Source organism: Blastomyces gilchristii (assembly GCF_000003855.2).
Source record: "Blastomyces gilchristii SLH14081 genomic scaffold supercont1.13, whole genome shotgun sequence".
Taxonomy (NCBI): Eukaryota; Fungi; Ascomycota; class Eurotiomycetes; order Onygenales; family Ajellomycetaceae; genus Blastomyces; species Blastomyces gilchristii.
This window is the reverse complement of record NW_003101670.1, coordinates 1,659,791-1,674,205: the sequence shown is the minus strand read 5'-3', so window position 1 is coordinate 1,674,205 and position 14,415 is coordinate 1,659,791. Positions and strand designations below refer to the sequence as shown.

The following is a 14,415-nucleotide window of genomic DNA, read 5'->3' as shown; positions in this document are numbered from 1 at the left end:
GAAGAAGAAAGAACACACTGAGCATGTGTGAAGTGTGTTGAAGGTCTTAGATGAGACAGAACTGTATATTAAGCTTATAAAGTGCAACTTCAGTGCTTATCAGATTAATTTCCTAGAATATGTAATCATCACAGATGATATTCAGATGAAATCTTCACAGATTGAGACTATTCTATTATAATCAGAGTTAACTAGTATTCATGAGATTCAGATCTTTCTAAGCTTTGTGAATTTCTATAGATGATTTATCTTTGTGTTTGTGAGAATCTTCTTAACCCTTACAGACATGCTGAAGAGTGAAAATAAGAAGAAGTCATTCTGTGAACAGAGAATGAAAAGATTATTAAGAAGAGAGAACTGTGAGAACTTTCTTATCTCAGAAGCTCACAGAGTTTTTGTAAGATTGAAATAGATATTTGCAGATGCAGTAATGCTGTTTCACTTTGATCTCTTACTCTTAATCAGATTGAAGACAGATGTCTTCTTCTTTACAATTTCAGAAATAGTCTTGTAACTACAGTTAAATGAGAACTGAGTTTCAGTGATCTTTTTCTCACAGAAGATGCAATCTGTGAAGATCAACTATGATATTCATGATCAGAAGCTTCTTATGATAGTGAAATTCTTTCATCACTAATATCACTACTTTGAGAACCTTGTGACAGTGATTACTGTTAGAACTGATTATGACAGCTTGTAATAGTTTACTTCAATCAAGAAACTCTTGCAATGACAGGTTCACTGAGCTCAGAGACTGAGTGAGTTCTGATTCAAGATAGAACATATCAAGAGAACTAAGAACTCAGCAGATAAACTCTCTTACAGATCAGACTATATTAAGAAGATCAGGATGACAGACATAGAGAGACTAGAGAAGACAGAAAAGCTTCACAGAATGCTCAGACTGAGTGTTATAAAGAGATTAACTGAAGAGTCTTCTAATCCCTCATAAGAGAAGAGAGAGAAGAGAGGAAAGAAGTCTGTATAACTACTCTCTATAATACTGAGAGTCAACACTCTGAGAATCTCTGTGAGAATTCTTGAAGAGAGTATCTATAATCTGAAGAATTTGCAGACTTTGAGAAGTACTGCAGAAGATCTGATGTAAGAAGAAATAGAGTATAAGTCTTTATAAGATCTTCTATTCAGATTGTCTGAACTATAACTGAAGAATGAATATACTTAGTATATTCAGAAACTGCTCACAGCAGGGATTAACTCTGCAGAAACAAAGAATTGAAGAGACTTAAATAATCTCTTGTAAAGAGAGGGCTGAATTTATATATCTGTAAATGAGTTTCTATGTATAGAACTTATTAAAAGGTATTATAACTCTTCTCTAGTAAGTTATTTTACAGATACTAGAACTCATGAGCTGCTTATAAGAAAATACTTCTGACTGAAGATGTGAGAACTTATGAAGAAGATAGTGAATTCTTATGCTGTTTATCAGAGTTCATGAGTAGTGCAGTTCAGGTCATATAAAGAACTTACTTCTCTACTCATCTCATGAGAACCTTGAGAACAGCTAGAAATGAATGCTCTTGTGAGTCTCTCTGAAAGCAAGGATATATATAATGTCTGCTTTGACAGTGTGCTGATGATAGTGAATTACTTTATCAAGATAACACACTTTATACTCATCTGCAAGGACTTGAAGTTAAAGAATTTAACTTATATCTTCATTCACAATGTAATTCAGTTACATGAGTTGTCTGTGAACATTGTCTCAGACAGAGAATTAATCTTTGCAGAAGAGTTCTGATCTGATCTGATGACTATACTGAAGATCTCACAAGATTTAAGCATGACTTTTCATCAACAGACAGATGATCAGATAGAACATCTGATGAGTATATTGAAACAGTATCTATGATACTTTGTTAATTACAATTAGAATGACTGAGTGCATTGATTATCACTTATAGAGTTTATATATAACAACTCAAAGCATGTCAGCACAGATAAAACCCTCTTTAAGATGCTCACTGAGACTTATCTGTGAATGATCTTGATGAACTCATGAGAGTACACTATAGAGTGTGGTAATGCCTGTGAACAGGCTGAGAGAATTCAGAAGATCTGGGAGAAAGTCTGCAAATTCTTGAGAAAGACTCAAGAGTATTAGAAGAGATACTATGACTTTAAGTATATTATAAAGAGTTTCAAGAAAGATGATAGAGTCTGACTGAGTCTAGAAAATATTATTATATAAAGATCTAGTAAGAAGCTGAATCTCTTACAGACAGAGTCTTGTAAGATTATGAAGAAAGTTAGCTCACAGTTCTACAGATTGAAACTGTCATCTGAGTTGTAAATATACAATATTTTTTATATCTCTTTGCTTTATAAATATAAGGAATTCTCAGAAGAGAATTCTGTGACTCATCACTCTATTCACAAAGTACTAGAGAGTGAAAGAGAATATCAGATTAAAGAAATTATTGACTCAGAGAAGTGAGGTTATAAGCTCTGATTCAAGATTCAGTGATAAGAGTATTCTGACAAGATGAATGAGTTCACTTGAGAATTATTCAGATAGATAAGACATCTGCAGAAGCTGAGACATGACTTTCATACTGTGAATTCTGATAAGTCAGAATAATATGATCTTTGCTAAGAACCTGATTGTGATAAAGATATTAACACTGTCATTTACAAATCCTAGTCTATAAGATAATGAGTTTCTACTGGGATGAACAGTCTGCAGTGTACATAAGAAAAGAAGAAAAACATGTTCTCATTAAAGCTAAAAAACAAGAAAATAAACAGAGCTATGAATGCAATTTAGAGATTAATAAAGAAAAAATAAAGAAAACTCACACTCACATTATCAACACTCATGATACTCAATCTTCTCACAACTACTAATTTTTCTCTTCAAAGAAGCAGAGAGTATTATATCTATAATATAAACAATTATTACATTTGATATGAAGACTGTCAGAAATGCACAGACTTCAGAGAAGTCAGATATCAGAGTACACACAGTTGCAGCAGAGTCTTGAAGACTGATTATCTGCATGTGTGACTAGATATCTCTCACAAAGCTGTGTCTGCTCTCTCAGTTGTACTGAAGTATTCAGTCTGAAAATAATAAAGATATGAAGAGAGAGCTCATCTGCTCAGATCAACTTCTGTCATGAATTCATGATATTCACATTGCCTTGACTATCTGAATTTTGTGAGTACTCAGAGACTCATCTCTCATTGACAATGAAATTGTGAAAATGTGCTGCAGTGTGAGAATCATTGATAGAGAATCTAGGCATATTCACATATATCTAGTCAGAGATTGTGTGAGTAGAGAGGAGATGATTGTAGGTCTGCAGAACTGTAGAAGACACTGACAACACTGAAAGCTTTGCAAGAACTATTAGCTAGAGTCTGTAAGGAATTACTTATGAGAAGACTTACAGTAAAGAGAGAGACTGCACTGCTTGAAGTCAGGAGCTGGTCTGAGAGAGAAATGAGGTGAGCTGCTGGCCTGAAGATCAGGTGCAGTGGCAGGGCTGAGAGAGATGAAGGCACAGTTGTGAGCAGCAGTGCCCCTGCTTCATCAGCTGATAAAAAGTGACTGAAGAAGTTGCAGAGATGTTCATGAGAAGCTCAGCAGCAGTCAGACATTGTTTTCAAAGATGTTAAAATTGAAAAAATTTTTATTCTTGAGAAGTTCTTGAATCAATATATAAACATTGTCAGAAATACTCTCTCTCTATTATCTGAGTGAAAACACTTCACAGATGAATAAGAATACTCACAGTTTGTAAGAATGAAAGCTGTTATAGAAAAAGAGAAAAGAAGATGAGATTCTGTGAATAGATCTGAAATATTTATACTACTCTAGAGAGATTTACTTGCACTGTGAATGATTTCACAGAACAGTTAGATTACTCTAGTAAATAAGAGTAATTATGAATTACAGATCTGAATCTTTCTATGTAACTATAAAGAGTGATTGCAGACTGTGAATATCTTGATTCTATAATTCTACAGAGTTGATGAAAGAATGAAAAATTCCTCACAATTCTACAGTGTCAAAGAGCAATGATTTGTAAGAATGAATGAAAGATTAACTTACAAATATTTCTCTTTAATAGAGATGATCTCACAGAGAGTGATTCATCTGCAAGATGAATCTGTGTAATGATCACATAAGAATCTCATAGAAATGATTGAGAGTCAATCAGAACTCTTCTGTATGAAAGATGCAAGATGAATCTGTGTGATAGTCAGAGAAGAATCTGTAGATCATAAAGAATCTCATGAAACAAGGAACTGAGTGACAGACTCTTTTCTCTTTGTAATAATAAGGGATTTTTCCTCACTGAGGTTTTTTACAGATATGAAGGATTTTTAGTGAGTATCACTACAGTGCTGAGCTGACTATGAAGTCACTCAGTGAAAGACTTCACAGATGAAGCCTTAGAGAGGAGAGAGTATATAAGAAATCCTGCTTCTCACAGATTCTTTATCTCTATTTCTATCTCTCACATAATTAATAGAGCTAGCAGCCCTTGGCTACACACAACTATATAGACTGAAGTTCATGAATACTATTTATAACTCAGCTTGAATGCTATTATACACTTAATTTCTACATTTATCTTTCTACTGTAAACACTTCTAGTAGTTAACAGTACATATCATGTCAAGCTGCAAACACCTGAATAATCGCCTGCGAGCACTTATTCTTACAAAAGTTTATACTATAATTTTATACTTTTTAAAATATATAATATTAATTAAAAATCTTTATTTTTATTATTAATATATAAAAATTAATAAAATAAATTAAGTAATAATAATATTATTATATTTAATATAAAATATTATATAATATTATAAAAAAATCTTTAAAATTTTTTTTAATAATTAATTTTTTTAAATATTATATATTATTATTTTTTTTATATTATTTAACTTAATTTTATATAAATATTTTTTCTTTTTATATATTAAAAATATTTTTAAAATAAAATAAAATTTTATTTAATTATATATTTTAATTTAATATATAAAATTTTATTAATATATATTTTTTATATATATATTTAATTATTAATTATTAATTACTTTTAATTTTAATTTTATATTTTATATATTTTTAAATAAATAATATTATATTTAAATTTAAAATATTATATATTAATAATTTATTTTATATAAAATTTTTTTATAATAAAAAAATAAATTAAACTTAAAATTTTTATTATAATATTAAAATACTTTTTAAATAATATTTTTTAATATTAATTTTAAAATTAGAAATTAAAAAAATAAAATAAATTATTTTTTACACTATAAAATTTAATAAAAAACAGAAAAAAACTAAAAAAAAGAAATAAAGAAAAAATAGAAAAATTATTTAAGAACTGATTAAGAATTAATTTTCAAATACTTAAGCTTCATAAGTTATAAAATAATTGTAATTAAAAAAACTAAAAATATTATAAATCTCTGTATTATAATAGTAATCTACTTAATCAATTAGTAATTAATTAATAATTAATTAAGAATTAATTGAAAATTAATCTATTAATTTCTGTCTTTACACAGTCTTTACAGAGAACTGCTACTCTCATATCTCTGATTATTTTTTTCATTTCTTTTAAAAGTAACTGATAATCAGTTAGTAATCAATTCATAATTAATTAATTAACTTTCAAAGTATGATTTTCTATCTTACTATTATCTTTGTACTAAGATAACTTTAATAATATTATCTTATTCTTTTCTCTCAGAGTGAATAGATTCACTGTAATATTATTATAAAACTTTAAAGTATTTATTAATTAGTTAAGAATAATTATATAAAAATCAGTTAACAATTAATTTATAAATACTTATTAATAGTCTTATTAATTACTTTTTATTTAACACAGCTTTTCTGCTGCTCTGATACTCAGATTTTCTTATACATATTAATATAATAGCAGAGATTATTTATTAATAAGAATTAATCTGAAATTAATTTAAAATTAATTGTTAAATATCTTTATCTTAATATATTCTGAAATTCTGTAAAATATCTCTTTATATTTTATATGAATTTATCTGTTCATCTAATTGATTATGAATTAGCTATACATGCTTTGAAAATCAATTTCTAAGCAATATTTAATCAATTACTGTTTCATATTCTGAGAGAGTAAGATCTTCTGCTGTCACTGCTTGAAGATATAGCTGATAACTTGGCTATAAAATAACATAAATCAGCTTCTTCATTTTTTTTATTAAAAATCATCAGATTTTCTGTCTTTTTTATCAATATTTCACTTACTGTCTGAGCTAGAGCTGTCATATCTGCTATTTCACTGCTTTTTTAGTTGAAGAATGAAAAATTTGATTGATTAATAGATTGAGTGGATGAATGAGTGAGTGATTGAAAGATTGAAAGTCAATTATCAACTGATTATTACTGTATTGTGCGAGGTCAGGGTCATAATTACATAATGAGGTCAAGTGGCGCACTTAGCGAGGTCAAGTTTTCTGTATACACTCGCAAGCCGACAAGCAAAAGCGGAAGTATTCATTCTATTAGAAGCCCGCAGCTCGCCATGCACTGGTTATATATCTGAAAGGAGGGTATTCTATTCCTAGACCCTTCTCGATGCCTCGTTTCCTACTACTCAGGATCTTTTGATCTATCTCGAGTCGGGCAACACGCGCGAAACTGTTACGCCGCAGCCCTTCCTTCCCAAGCCGACGCTGACTTCTGGATAAAATACAATAATTCAATGGATACGCACGCATATCTCCTTGGCCAGGGTTGGTCTGGCCCGGGCAACCCTCTAAACCCCAACCGACGTCCGGGTCCACACGGCGGCCTCGGCCTAACCAAACCCATCCTGGTCGCGCGGAAAAAGAACACCCATGGGCTAGGGAAGCAGACGACACACGACCATACGAACCAGTGGTGGCTTCGTGGATTCGAGGCGGCATTGAAGGGGGTTGGTGATGATGGGAGTGCGACGCCCCAGTCCGATGGATCTGGCTCAGCCGCTAGTGGGTCGAGCGAGTTATATCGCTTTTTTGTGAAAGGGGAGCCGCTGGAAGGGACGATTGATAGGGTTATGATTAATGAAGGCAAGGAGGTGAAGGGGGGTTGCGAGATTTCTACTGCTCCTGGGAGAGGAGAGAAAAATGGGAAAAGGAAGCGAAGCGATGAGAATGACGCCGATATGGAGGAAAGGGAGGAGAGGGCTTTGAAGAGGGAGAAGAGACGGAAGAAGTGCAAGCCAGATGAGCGAGATTCTAGTGAGGGAGGGGTCGCTGAGGATGCAGGGCTGGCGGTGGAATCGAAAGAGGAAAGGAGGCGGAGGAGAAAGGAGAGGAAGGAGAGGAAGAAAGAGAAAGGAACCGCTAAGCTAGAAGAAGATTCTTCGGATGCTCGTGCAGATAAGAAGAGACGGAAGAAGCGGCAAAAGTTAGAAGATGCTGATCCCGATTCGCTATCGCAAGGCGAAAGAGAAGGAGACAATAAACCGGCTGATGAAGATGGGATATCGGAGAAAAAAGTACGAAAGAAACAGAAAAAGCTGAAGAAAGAGGAGAAGCGAGCGCGTCGAGAGTTGAAGCGCAAGGAGAAGAAATCCAAGCGGAGAGAATGATGCTAATAAGGAGTGGAACCTGCCCTTCTTGCGCTCATGTTTATACCCTCAGCCTAACCCACTCAAACGAGAGCTCGGGAACTATGTTTGAACATACGGGATGCCTACTCCTTGCCAGTACGAATAAGGCATACCTTAAAAAAGAGTATGACCCCGAAACCAATACAGCGATTTGAAATGGACGTGGACGGATATGATTTTGGCCTGGTTTTCTTTTTGGCGTGCTCCAATCATTATTTTCTGCGCGAGCAATAGATCTCATGATACCCCCCTATTTGTTTAGGTATTTATTTTGTCAATTATATTCGTAATTGCATCCGCCTACTCTACACGAATGGAGAAATCAAAAATTTTCACCCTTTCCCAGAGAGCCTACCAGGCGTATTCGATAAAATCCACGGCCGCTGATCCCAAAAGTCATCTTTGATAATATCCAGATGCGTCACCACGATCGTGGCCTTTTTCTGTATTTTTCGTACCCTCGCCATTTGGGATTTCGTCATTTCTGCCGGTGGGCCCTCTTCTTCTCCGACTTGATATTCTATGTCTTTGGACTCACCACCGGCCTTCTTTTCTGTTTGAGGTTGGATTTCGTACTGTTTTCCAAACGTTGTGAGACATGCTTGACCTGACGGGAAATATGGTGGTACGTAAAAAACGGGCAACACTTACATCTCTGAATATCACACTACCTTTCTTATACATTTCTGGTTCTTTATTATAGTTTATGCCAAACCTCGAGAATAGAATTTCATTTTTATCACCGGATACCGTGCCCTGATTTTGTTTCTATCAGCAAATCCTCTCGTGCATCGGTAGTACACTACAAATGGGGGACTGGAGACATCTGATATACAAACCTGCAACGCCTTTTCTGCTTCTGTATTACTCATTCCACCACGCAGAATCATATTCCAGAACGTAGTATTGTAGAGGTTGTTTATATGACCTTCAAAATTCATAAATTTGTCAGCCAAGGGTGCCCATCTGAACCAGACATCCAACCAGTCGTGATCAATGACCGTGAACACACGAAGTATACCGGAGATCAACAGGGAAAATGCAGAAATTCTGAACAGCCACCGACTTAGAAACATACAATCAGCCTGCCTCCAACTCATATAATCCCTCAAATTCTGTACACTCGGATATTGAACGGCCCTTCCATCAAATGAAGGTAGAAATCCGGGTTCTAGCGGCGTAGTCGGGAAAAAAGATGGCCAGTTGAATATGTAATGAGCAGTAAATGTCGATACAATTGTAGTCACGAGTTTGCTGTCAAATAAGAAAGAAATAGCATGTCAAAAACTGTTCCTTTTTCTTTCTTTCTTTTTCTGGCTCTGGCAAAATACATTTCATCTAGAGGGCGCACAGAGGGAAGTCCAGCTCCAAAAGATTAACCTTACCTACTTCTCCGCTCAAATAGCTGACAACTCCGGTGGAAAACAAAGCTTTATTGAAAATAATTCATCAGTATCAGGCACGTACATACATATATGTGCTGTCAGTCGCCTGCGTTCGGCAGCAGGAGGTTCACACCTGTATTCATCACTGACGCCATATGCGATGATTAAGCCAGGGAGGTCTTTCATAACGGCGCATGCAGCGGTGTTCATGAGATTGAGCGCACGCTCGTCATTTGGTTTTTGAAACTGATATCGGTCGGAAAACCTGGGGGGGAAAGAGCTTAGTGGGGGCAATCGAAGATATTGGAATAGCGAAGTAGAAGCGAAAGAAAGGATGGGGAAAAAGGGATATATGAATATATATATTCTTTTCTTCCATATTAAGATGGGAAAAGTATCGATCTTCAAGCTTGTTTATCCCATATAAATACCAAAAAAAGAGCAGGGGATAGTTTATCTTGTATCTATCCAATCTTTCATAAAACTTTTTTTATAGCGTATGTATACCCCGCGCAAACAACAGACGTAGCGAAAAGAGAGAAAAGAGATGAAGAAATAACGCCAGAATAGCGATAACAAGAAAAGGGCATTAACTTACCTATGAAAACCTCGTCCATCTATGCGGACAACAATCCAGGTATTTGGAAGCAGGCTGTCATCCTGCTCAAATGCCTTGACGTATTCGTATCTATTCGGGAGGGGGGCGAAAAGAACAGACAATGGTTAATACAGTGAATTTTGAAAAGGAGCCGCAGATAACGGGGACTATGACTTACTTTGAATTCGCCATGAGATTATACACGGGTATCCGTGCTTGGGCGGGACGTGTATGGAAGACGAGTGTGTTTGTGAGACTTGATGTGGGTTGGGTTATTTAAATTGGAGGTGGATGCCATCAATAGAGTTTGGTGGATCAGGAACGTTGAAACAAACCAGATCACCAAATGGAATAATAGATATACATGGATATGTGATTCTTAAAGTACAAGTTTCATCTACTCCTATTGAATAACTTTATTGTATCAGATTTCTAATAATAATAGTTTTTAAAGCTACCATGCCTACTAGTTTAACACCATCCAAGATATTGGAATCCCCAAGTAAAGTATGTATATACCAACTCCTCCAAAGGCCCAACATAAATATATCACAACGCGATACCCAGAATCCGATCAGACATCTTCAGAAACATCCTCATCGCCAGTCTCACTGGCCTTCTCACTAAAGTCACCAGTGATCTTTTCTTTCTTAGATTTCCGCATGAAACCGAATCCTAGACTGCTGCTCTTAATCGACTTGTCCGCCGACGGCACGCTGGATGCTAAGCTATCAATACTTTTACCGAGCAGGGATTCCGCCGCCACGGCATCGTCGTCGATATTGTCGCCTTGGGCGGCCGGAAGGGAAGAAGACAGGTCGCCACCGCCTTTCTTCGAGAACAGCCCAGCTCGATCTTTCCAGGAGATGTTGAACTTGCTGGAGCTGCTCTTGCGTGTGATTTTTTGGATAAATGATTCTTTTAGGTTTACTATTTCTGAAGGTGTGCCTGATGAGGTTCGTTCCAGGGACTCATAGGACTCTGCGGTGGAGGTGCGGATGGAGCGGGAATCTTTTGACCGGCGTGATTCAGGCGGTGAGCCGTCTTCAAGATTGGGCTCCTGGTCTCGTGGCTTTGAGGATTCCGCTTCTTTATTCTTACCTTTCTCAGATTTTTTGCCAAAAAGGGTCTTGAACGAAGGTGCTGTCGGGTTGAGTTTCGGCGTTATTGGTCGATGAGAGGACGGTGGCCGGGTCCCAATGGGAGCTTGCACTGGGCGTTGCTGCTCGTACGGGGTTTCAAGAAAATCTACATCACCAGACGCCAAGCCTAGTTGCAGATTGCTTGATGACCCAAACTGGACTGACGGGCGCCGTGACTGGCTGCGGGACCAGGCTACAGGAGACACCCAGTCGAGTCCAAGTGGGCTATTTCTATGTCCCGCTTTGTCGGTGGCTGGCCATCCGAATGGTTGGTTATCCGCAGCAGGACGTGGGAGTTGATGATTTTCAAACGAGTATGTGGACGCTGGTCTCGGAGACAGGGATCCCCGACGAACGGTTCCGAGGATGGACGGATCTATAGGGTCATGCCGGGGACTGAATTGGTTGTACCCAGTACCTGCATCGCCACGATCTATCGCTGATTTCTCCAAGGCGCTGGACATCGCAGAAGTCAACCTCCCAGAACTGAAGATGTTAGGGAACATAACTCTACGACTGGCAGGTAGCCTGTCTGAGGAACTGTCACTGGTGACATTGGTGGTCGCACTGCGGGGAAATAAATTTGTGACGGGATTGGCCCAGTTTCCCGTATAGCTAAGACGGCGTCGTCTTGTACCTATCGGATCAAGGCCATCATCGAAGTTTCGTGGGAAAGATTGGCTCTGGCCAGGTTTGAGAGTCCCAAGCAAAGGCGGTCTATCCACCATGGTCTTGCCCCGTTGGCGATGGAAATTAAAGAGCCCCGATAGCCGACGAGAAGCGCTTTGAACACTATCTGGAGGCTCTTGTGGGGTTGGCAAGGTTGGCATGGCCATTGAATTGTGCCCACTCTCATGTAGGTTGTTTAAGCTTTCACGTGGGCTTGTAAATAGGCTCGCAGGGCGGCTCCCAGAAGATATAGGTGAGGGAGAGTTGGGAAGAAGATTGTCGAAGGCACCCGATTTAGGAAATTGAGTGGTAATGCCGGAAGGGTGAGATGCTGATGCATGCTCCTCGTCACCAAGAAGGTTTGAGGGTAAGAGAGAATCTGCCCGCGGACTCATAGGAAGATTGCCTGCTAATACATCCGTATCCGCGCGGTTGACAACGGTCTGGTCGGAGGGGTCCGGGATAGTCATCCCATTATTAATGTTGAAAAATGCAGGACCGGGAGGAAAAGTTGGCGAGCCACTCCCAGCGGCGTTGTAATTTGGTGCAGCATTAGTGAACGAGGTGTCCATGACAGGATAGCTCACGGGAGACGAAACGTTGCTCACGAGGGAGCCGCGATGACGAGTGCGACGATTGAAGCTAGCTCTGTGGGCCAGTTCTAGATCTAGTGAAGGAACAGCCACGAACGGAGGCGTGGCATTGGATCGCTGGGAGGTAATCCATCTAAGACGTTCTTGAGCGTCCTGATATTGTTGCTGGGCCTGCATAAATACAGTTAGTTAAACTATTTACTAAATGAAGGGTGCACGGCAACGAACCTGCGAGTGGGTGTTGATGAGGGAGGCATATTGCGCCCGTAGATTTCCCAATTTGACCTCCCAGGCGTGGTCTCTCTCCTTCTCCAAGCGATCAAGCTCTTTCCCATCATCAGTGTCGTCGCCCTCTAACCGACGTCTTTCCTCTTCCATCTCCTTGATACGGCTCCCTTTCACTTTGATATCTTCATCCAAAGACTTCATTTCAGCCTGTTCACTCGTGATCTTGTTGCGATACTCGTTGACCTGGTTCGCAGCCTCCGACTCAATTTGCGCCTTTTCTTCCTTGGCACGAGATATTTTCCCGTGCATCGCCACCAGTAGTTCATTCCATCGGACGATATCTTCCTTGCGTTTTTGGCGCTCCGCTTCCTTTTGCTGCAGCAGTCTTTCCTTTTTGCTTTTCTCGCTTTGTACTGTGCGATTGATACTTTCCAGCCTGCTAACGTGTTTTCTAAGGTCTCCACTGGCTTCATCCTTCTCCTTCACACGCTGTCTTAGTTCATTCCGCTGTTCCTCTAACTCCCGTAGCAAGAGCTCATGTTCTTTCTCCTCCATGCAAAGCTGCTTTTCCAAAGTTTCATTCTCCTGCTGCAAGTCCTTGAGCCTTTCTGCTAAACGCGCAAGATTTTCGTCGGATTCATCAACACTGCCGGTCCTTTGGCTGCCCTCGGCGCCTGCGTGGGTGGTAGTGTCTGGTGCTGCAATTGAAGAAGGGAGTGATTTTCTATTTCCCGAGAAGCGTTTCCCCTGAAGTGGCCCACCACTCTGCTCTCGACACATTAGCGGTGCAGATGGCGAAGGTGAAGGGGCAGGAGGTCTGGAAATGTAAGCTCGAACAATGGGTGGGCCGCCATCCACATCGTCCTCCCGAGTATCGGAAATTGATAGAGACTTCGTACGGACGTGAAGGAGGGAACTTGATGTGTGGAAATTGGCAGCGCTAACTGCGGAGACGCAGACATGATATATATGGCCCGGGGAGAGATTGGATATGGTTACTGCTGTTTCTGAACGTTTTGTTTCGCCAACTATTATAGAGGCTGGTTAATATACACAATATACCAGTCACCTAGAGAAGCAGAGAGGGACAAACGACAAACCTTTGACGCCATTAACCTGAATGAGGTGCTTGTGAATAGAATGGTGTATATCAGGATGTTTCCAGGCAATGCGAATCATAGTCGAGCTGATCTCTTCCAGAGTGACATCGGGAGCAGGTGGGATATCCAAGCCCAACTTCTCAACCAGAATATCGTTTGGCGTTTGGCAGACCTGATATGCACGATATAGAAGCCTGCAACAAAGCATCAGTATCATTCCGTTGACCTATGTACAATTAAATAATTCGACTTAGGCTCACCATATCAAGGCCCATAGAATCGCGGCTGCGACGAGGAGAGCCATTGTACCGCGAATTCTCAAAATCGGAGCGAAGCCAGGGTAGATATGCATAAGAAGTAGTGGTTTATTATACATTGCCACTACCTATGGCCCGTCCGCAAGACCGCGATATTCGTCTGCGGCTTCAGCTGGCGAATTGACATCGGGCTCAACTGTCTGAGCTTCGTCACCGAGCCTCTTTGCCGCTGGCGAGGTGTCCGGAACAGGATTAACAAAGCTCCGAACTGGCCTCGAGTCCATTAGCTAAGCCTAATTCTCTTCTCAGCCCTACAACCTAACCGACCTTTTGGCTGAGGAATGGTGTTGAGAATCAACATATGATACCAGAATTCATATATGTGGCTGGATATGCTTACTGCTATTGTTCTTGTTCTTGTCTCCAACAGTACTTCCCAGAGGAAGTACACGTGCTGCTTGACTCCGCTGCCACTGCCTTTCTCAACACGGCAGCATAGCTTGGCTAAATTATCTTATTGTAACAATATCCAGAGTAGATGGGCCGTTTCTACCACTAGTATATATCCTGTCCATTCGGGCATAAGCTGTTGAGTTCCTTGTCCGCGAAGGATATGTAAGGATGCCAATTCAACTTAGGAATTGTTGCGGGGTTCCATCCCGATGAAGCCACCAAATATCCCGACTGCATCATTATCCAGCTTTACCCATGTATTGTATGAGCGAACGGGCTAGCTTGCTCTAACCTCGAAGCAGGACCATGTGTACAGGGTAATCTTGAATTCCCCGTAACATTTTCTGGTATTCTGG

General features: G+C 39.1%; 2 protein-coding genes across 2 annotated transcripts; one reads left to right on the top strand and one right to left on the bottom strand.

The window, feature by feature from the left end:
- Window positions 1-6,502: 6,502 nt before the first annotated feature.
- Window positions 6,503-8,456, top strand: BDBG_06471 (uncharacterized protein). Its single transcript, XM_002623577.2, has one exon. It carries the CDS (start codon window positions 6,741-6,743, stop codon window positions 7,611-7,613), a length of 873 nt encoding a protein of 290 aa, XP_002623623.1. The 5' UTR covers window positions 6,503-6,740; the 3' UTR covers window positions 7,614-8,456.
- On the bottom strand, window positions 6,540-9,982 carry BDBG_06470 (tRNA(His) guanylyltransferase). Its single transcript, XM_031722619.1, has 8 exons — window positions 9,796-9,982; window positions 9,618-9,707; window positions 9,153-9,284; window positions 9,020-9,064; window positions 8,713-8,888; window positions 8,474-8,562; window positions 8,286-8,390; window positions 6,540-8,209 (listed from the first exon to the last, which is right to left on the bottom strand). The coding sequence occupies exons 1-8, from the start codon at window positions 9,807-9,809 to the stop codon at window positions 7,967-7,969; spliced, it is 894 nt and encodes a 297-aa protein (XP_031579444.1). The 5' UTR covers window positions 9,810-9,982; the 3' UTR covers window positions 6,540-7,966.
- Window positions 9,983-14,415: the final 4,433 nt, after the last annotated feature.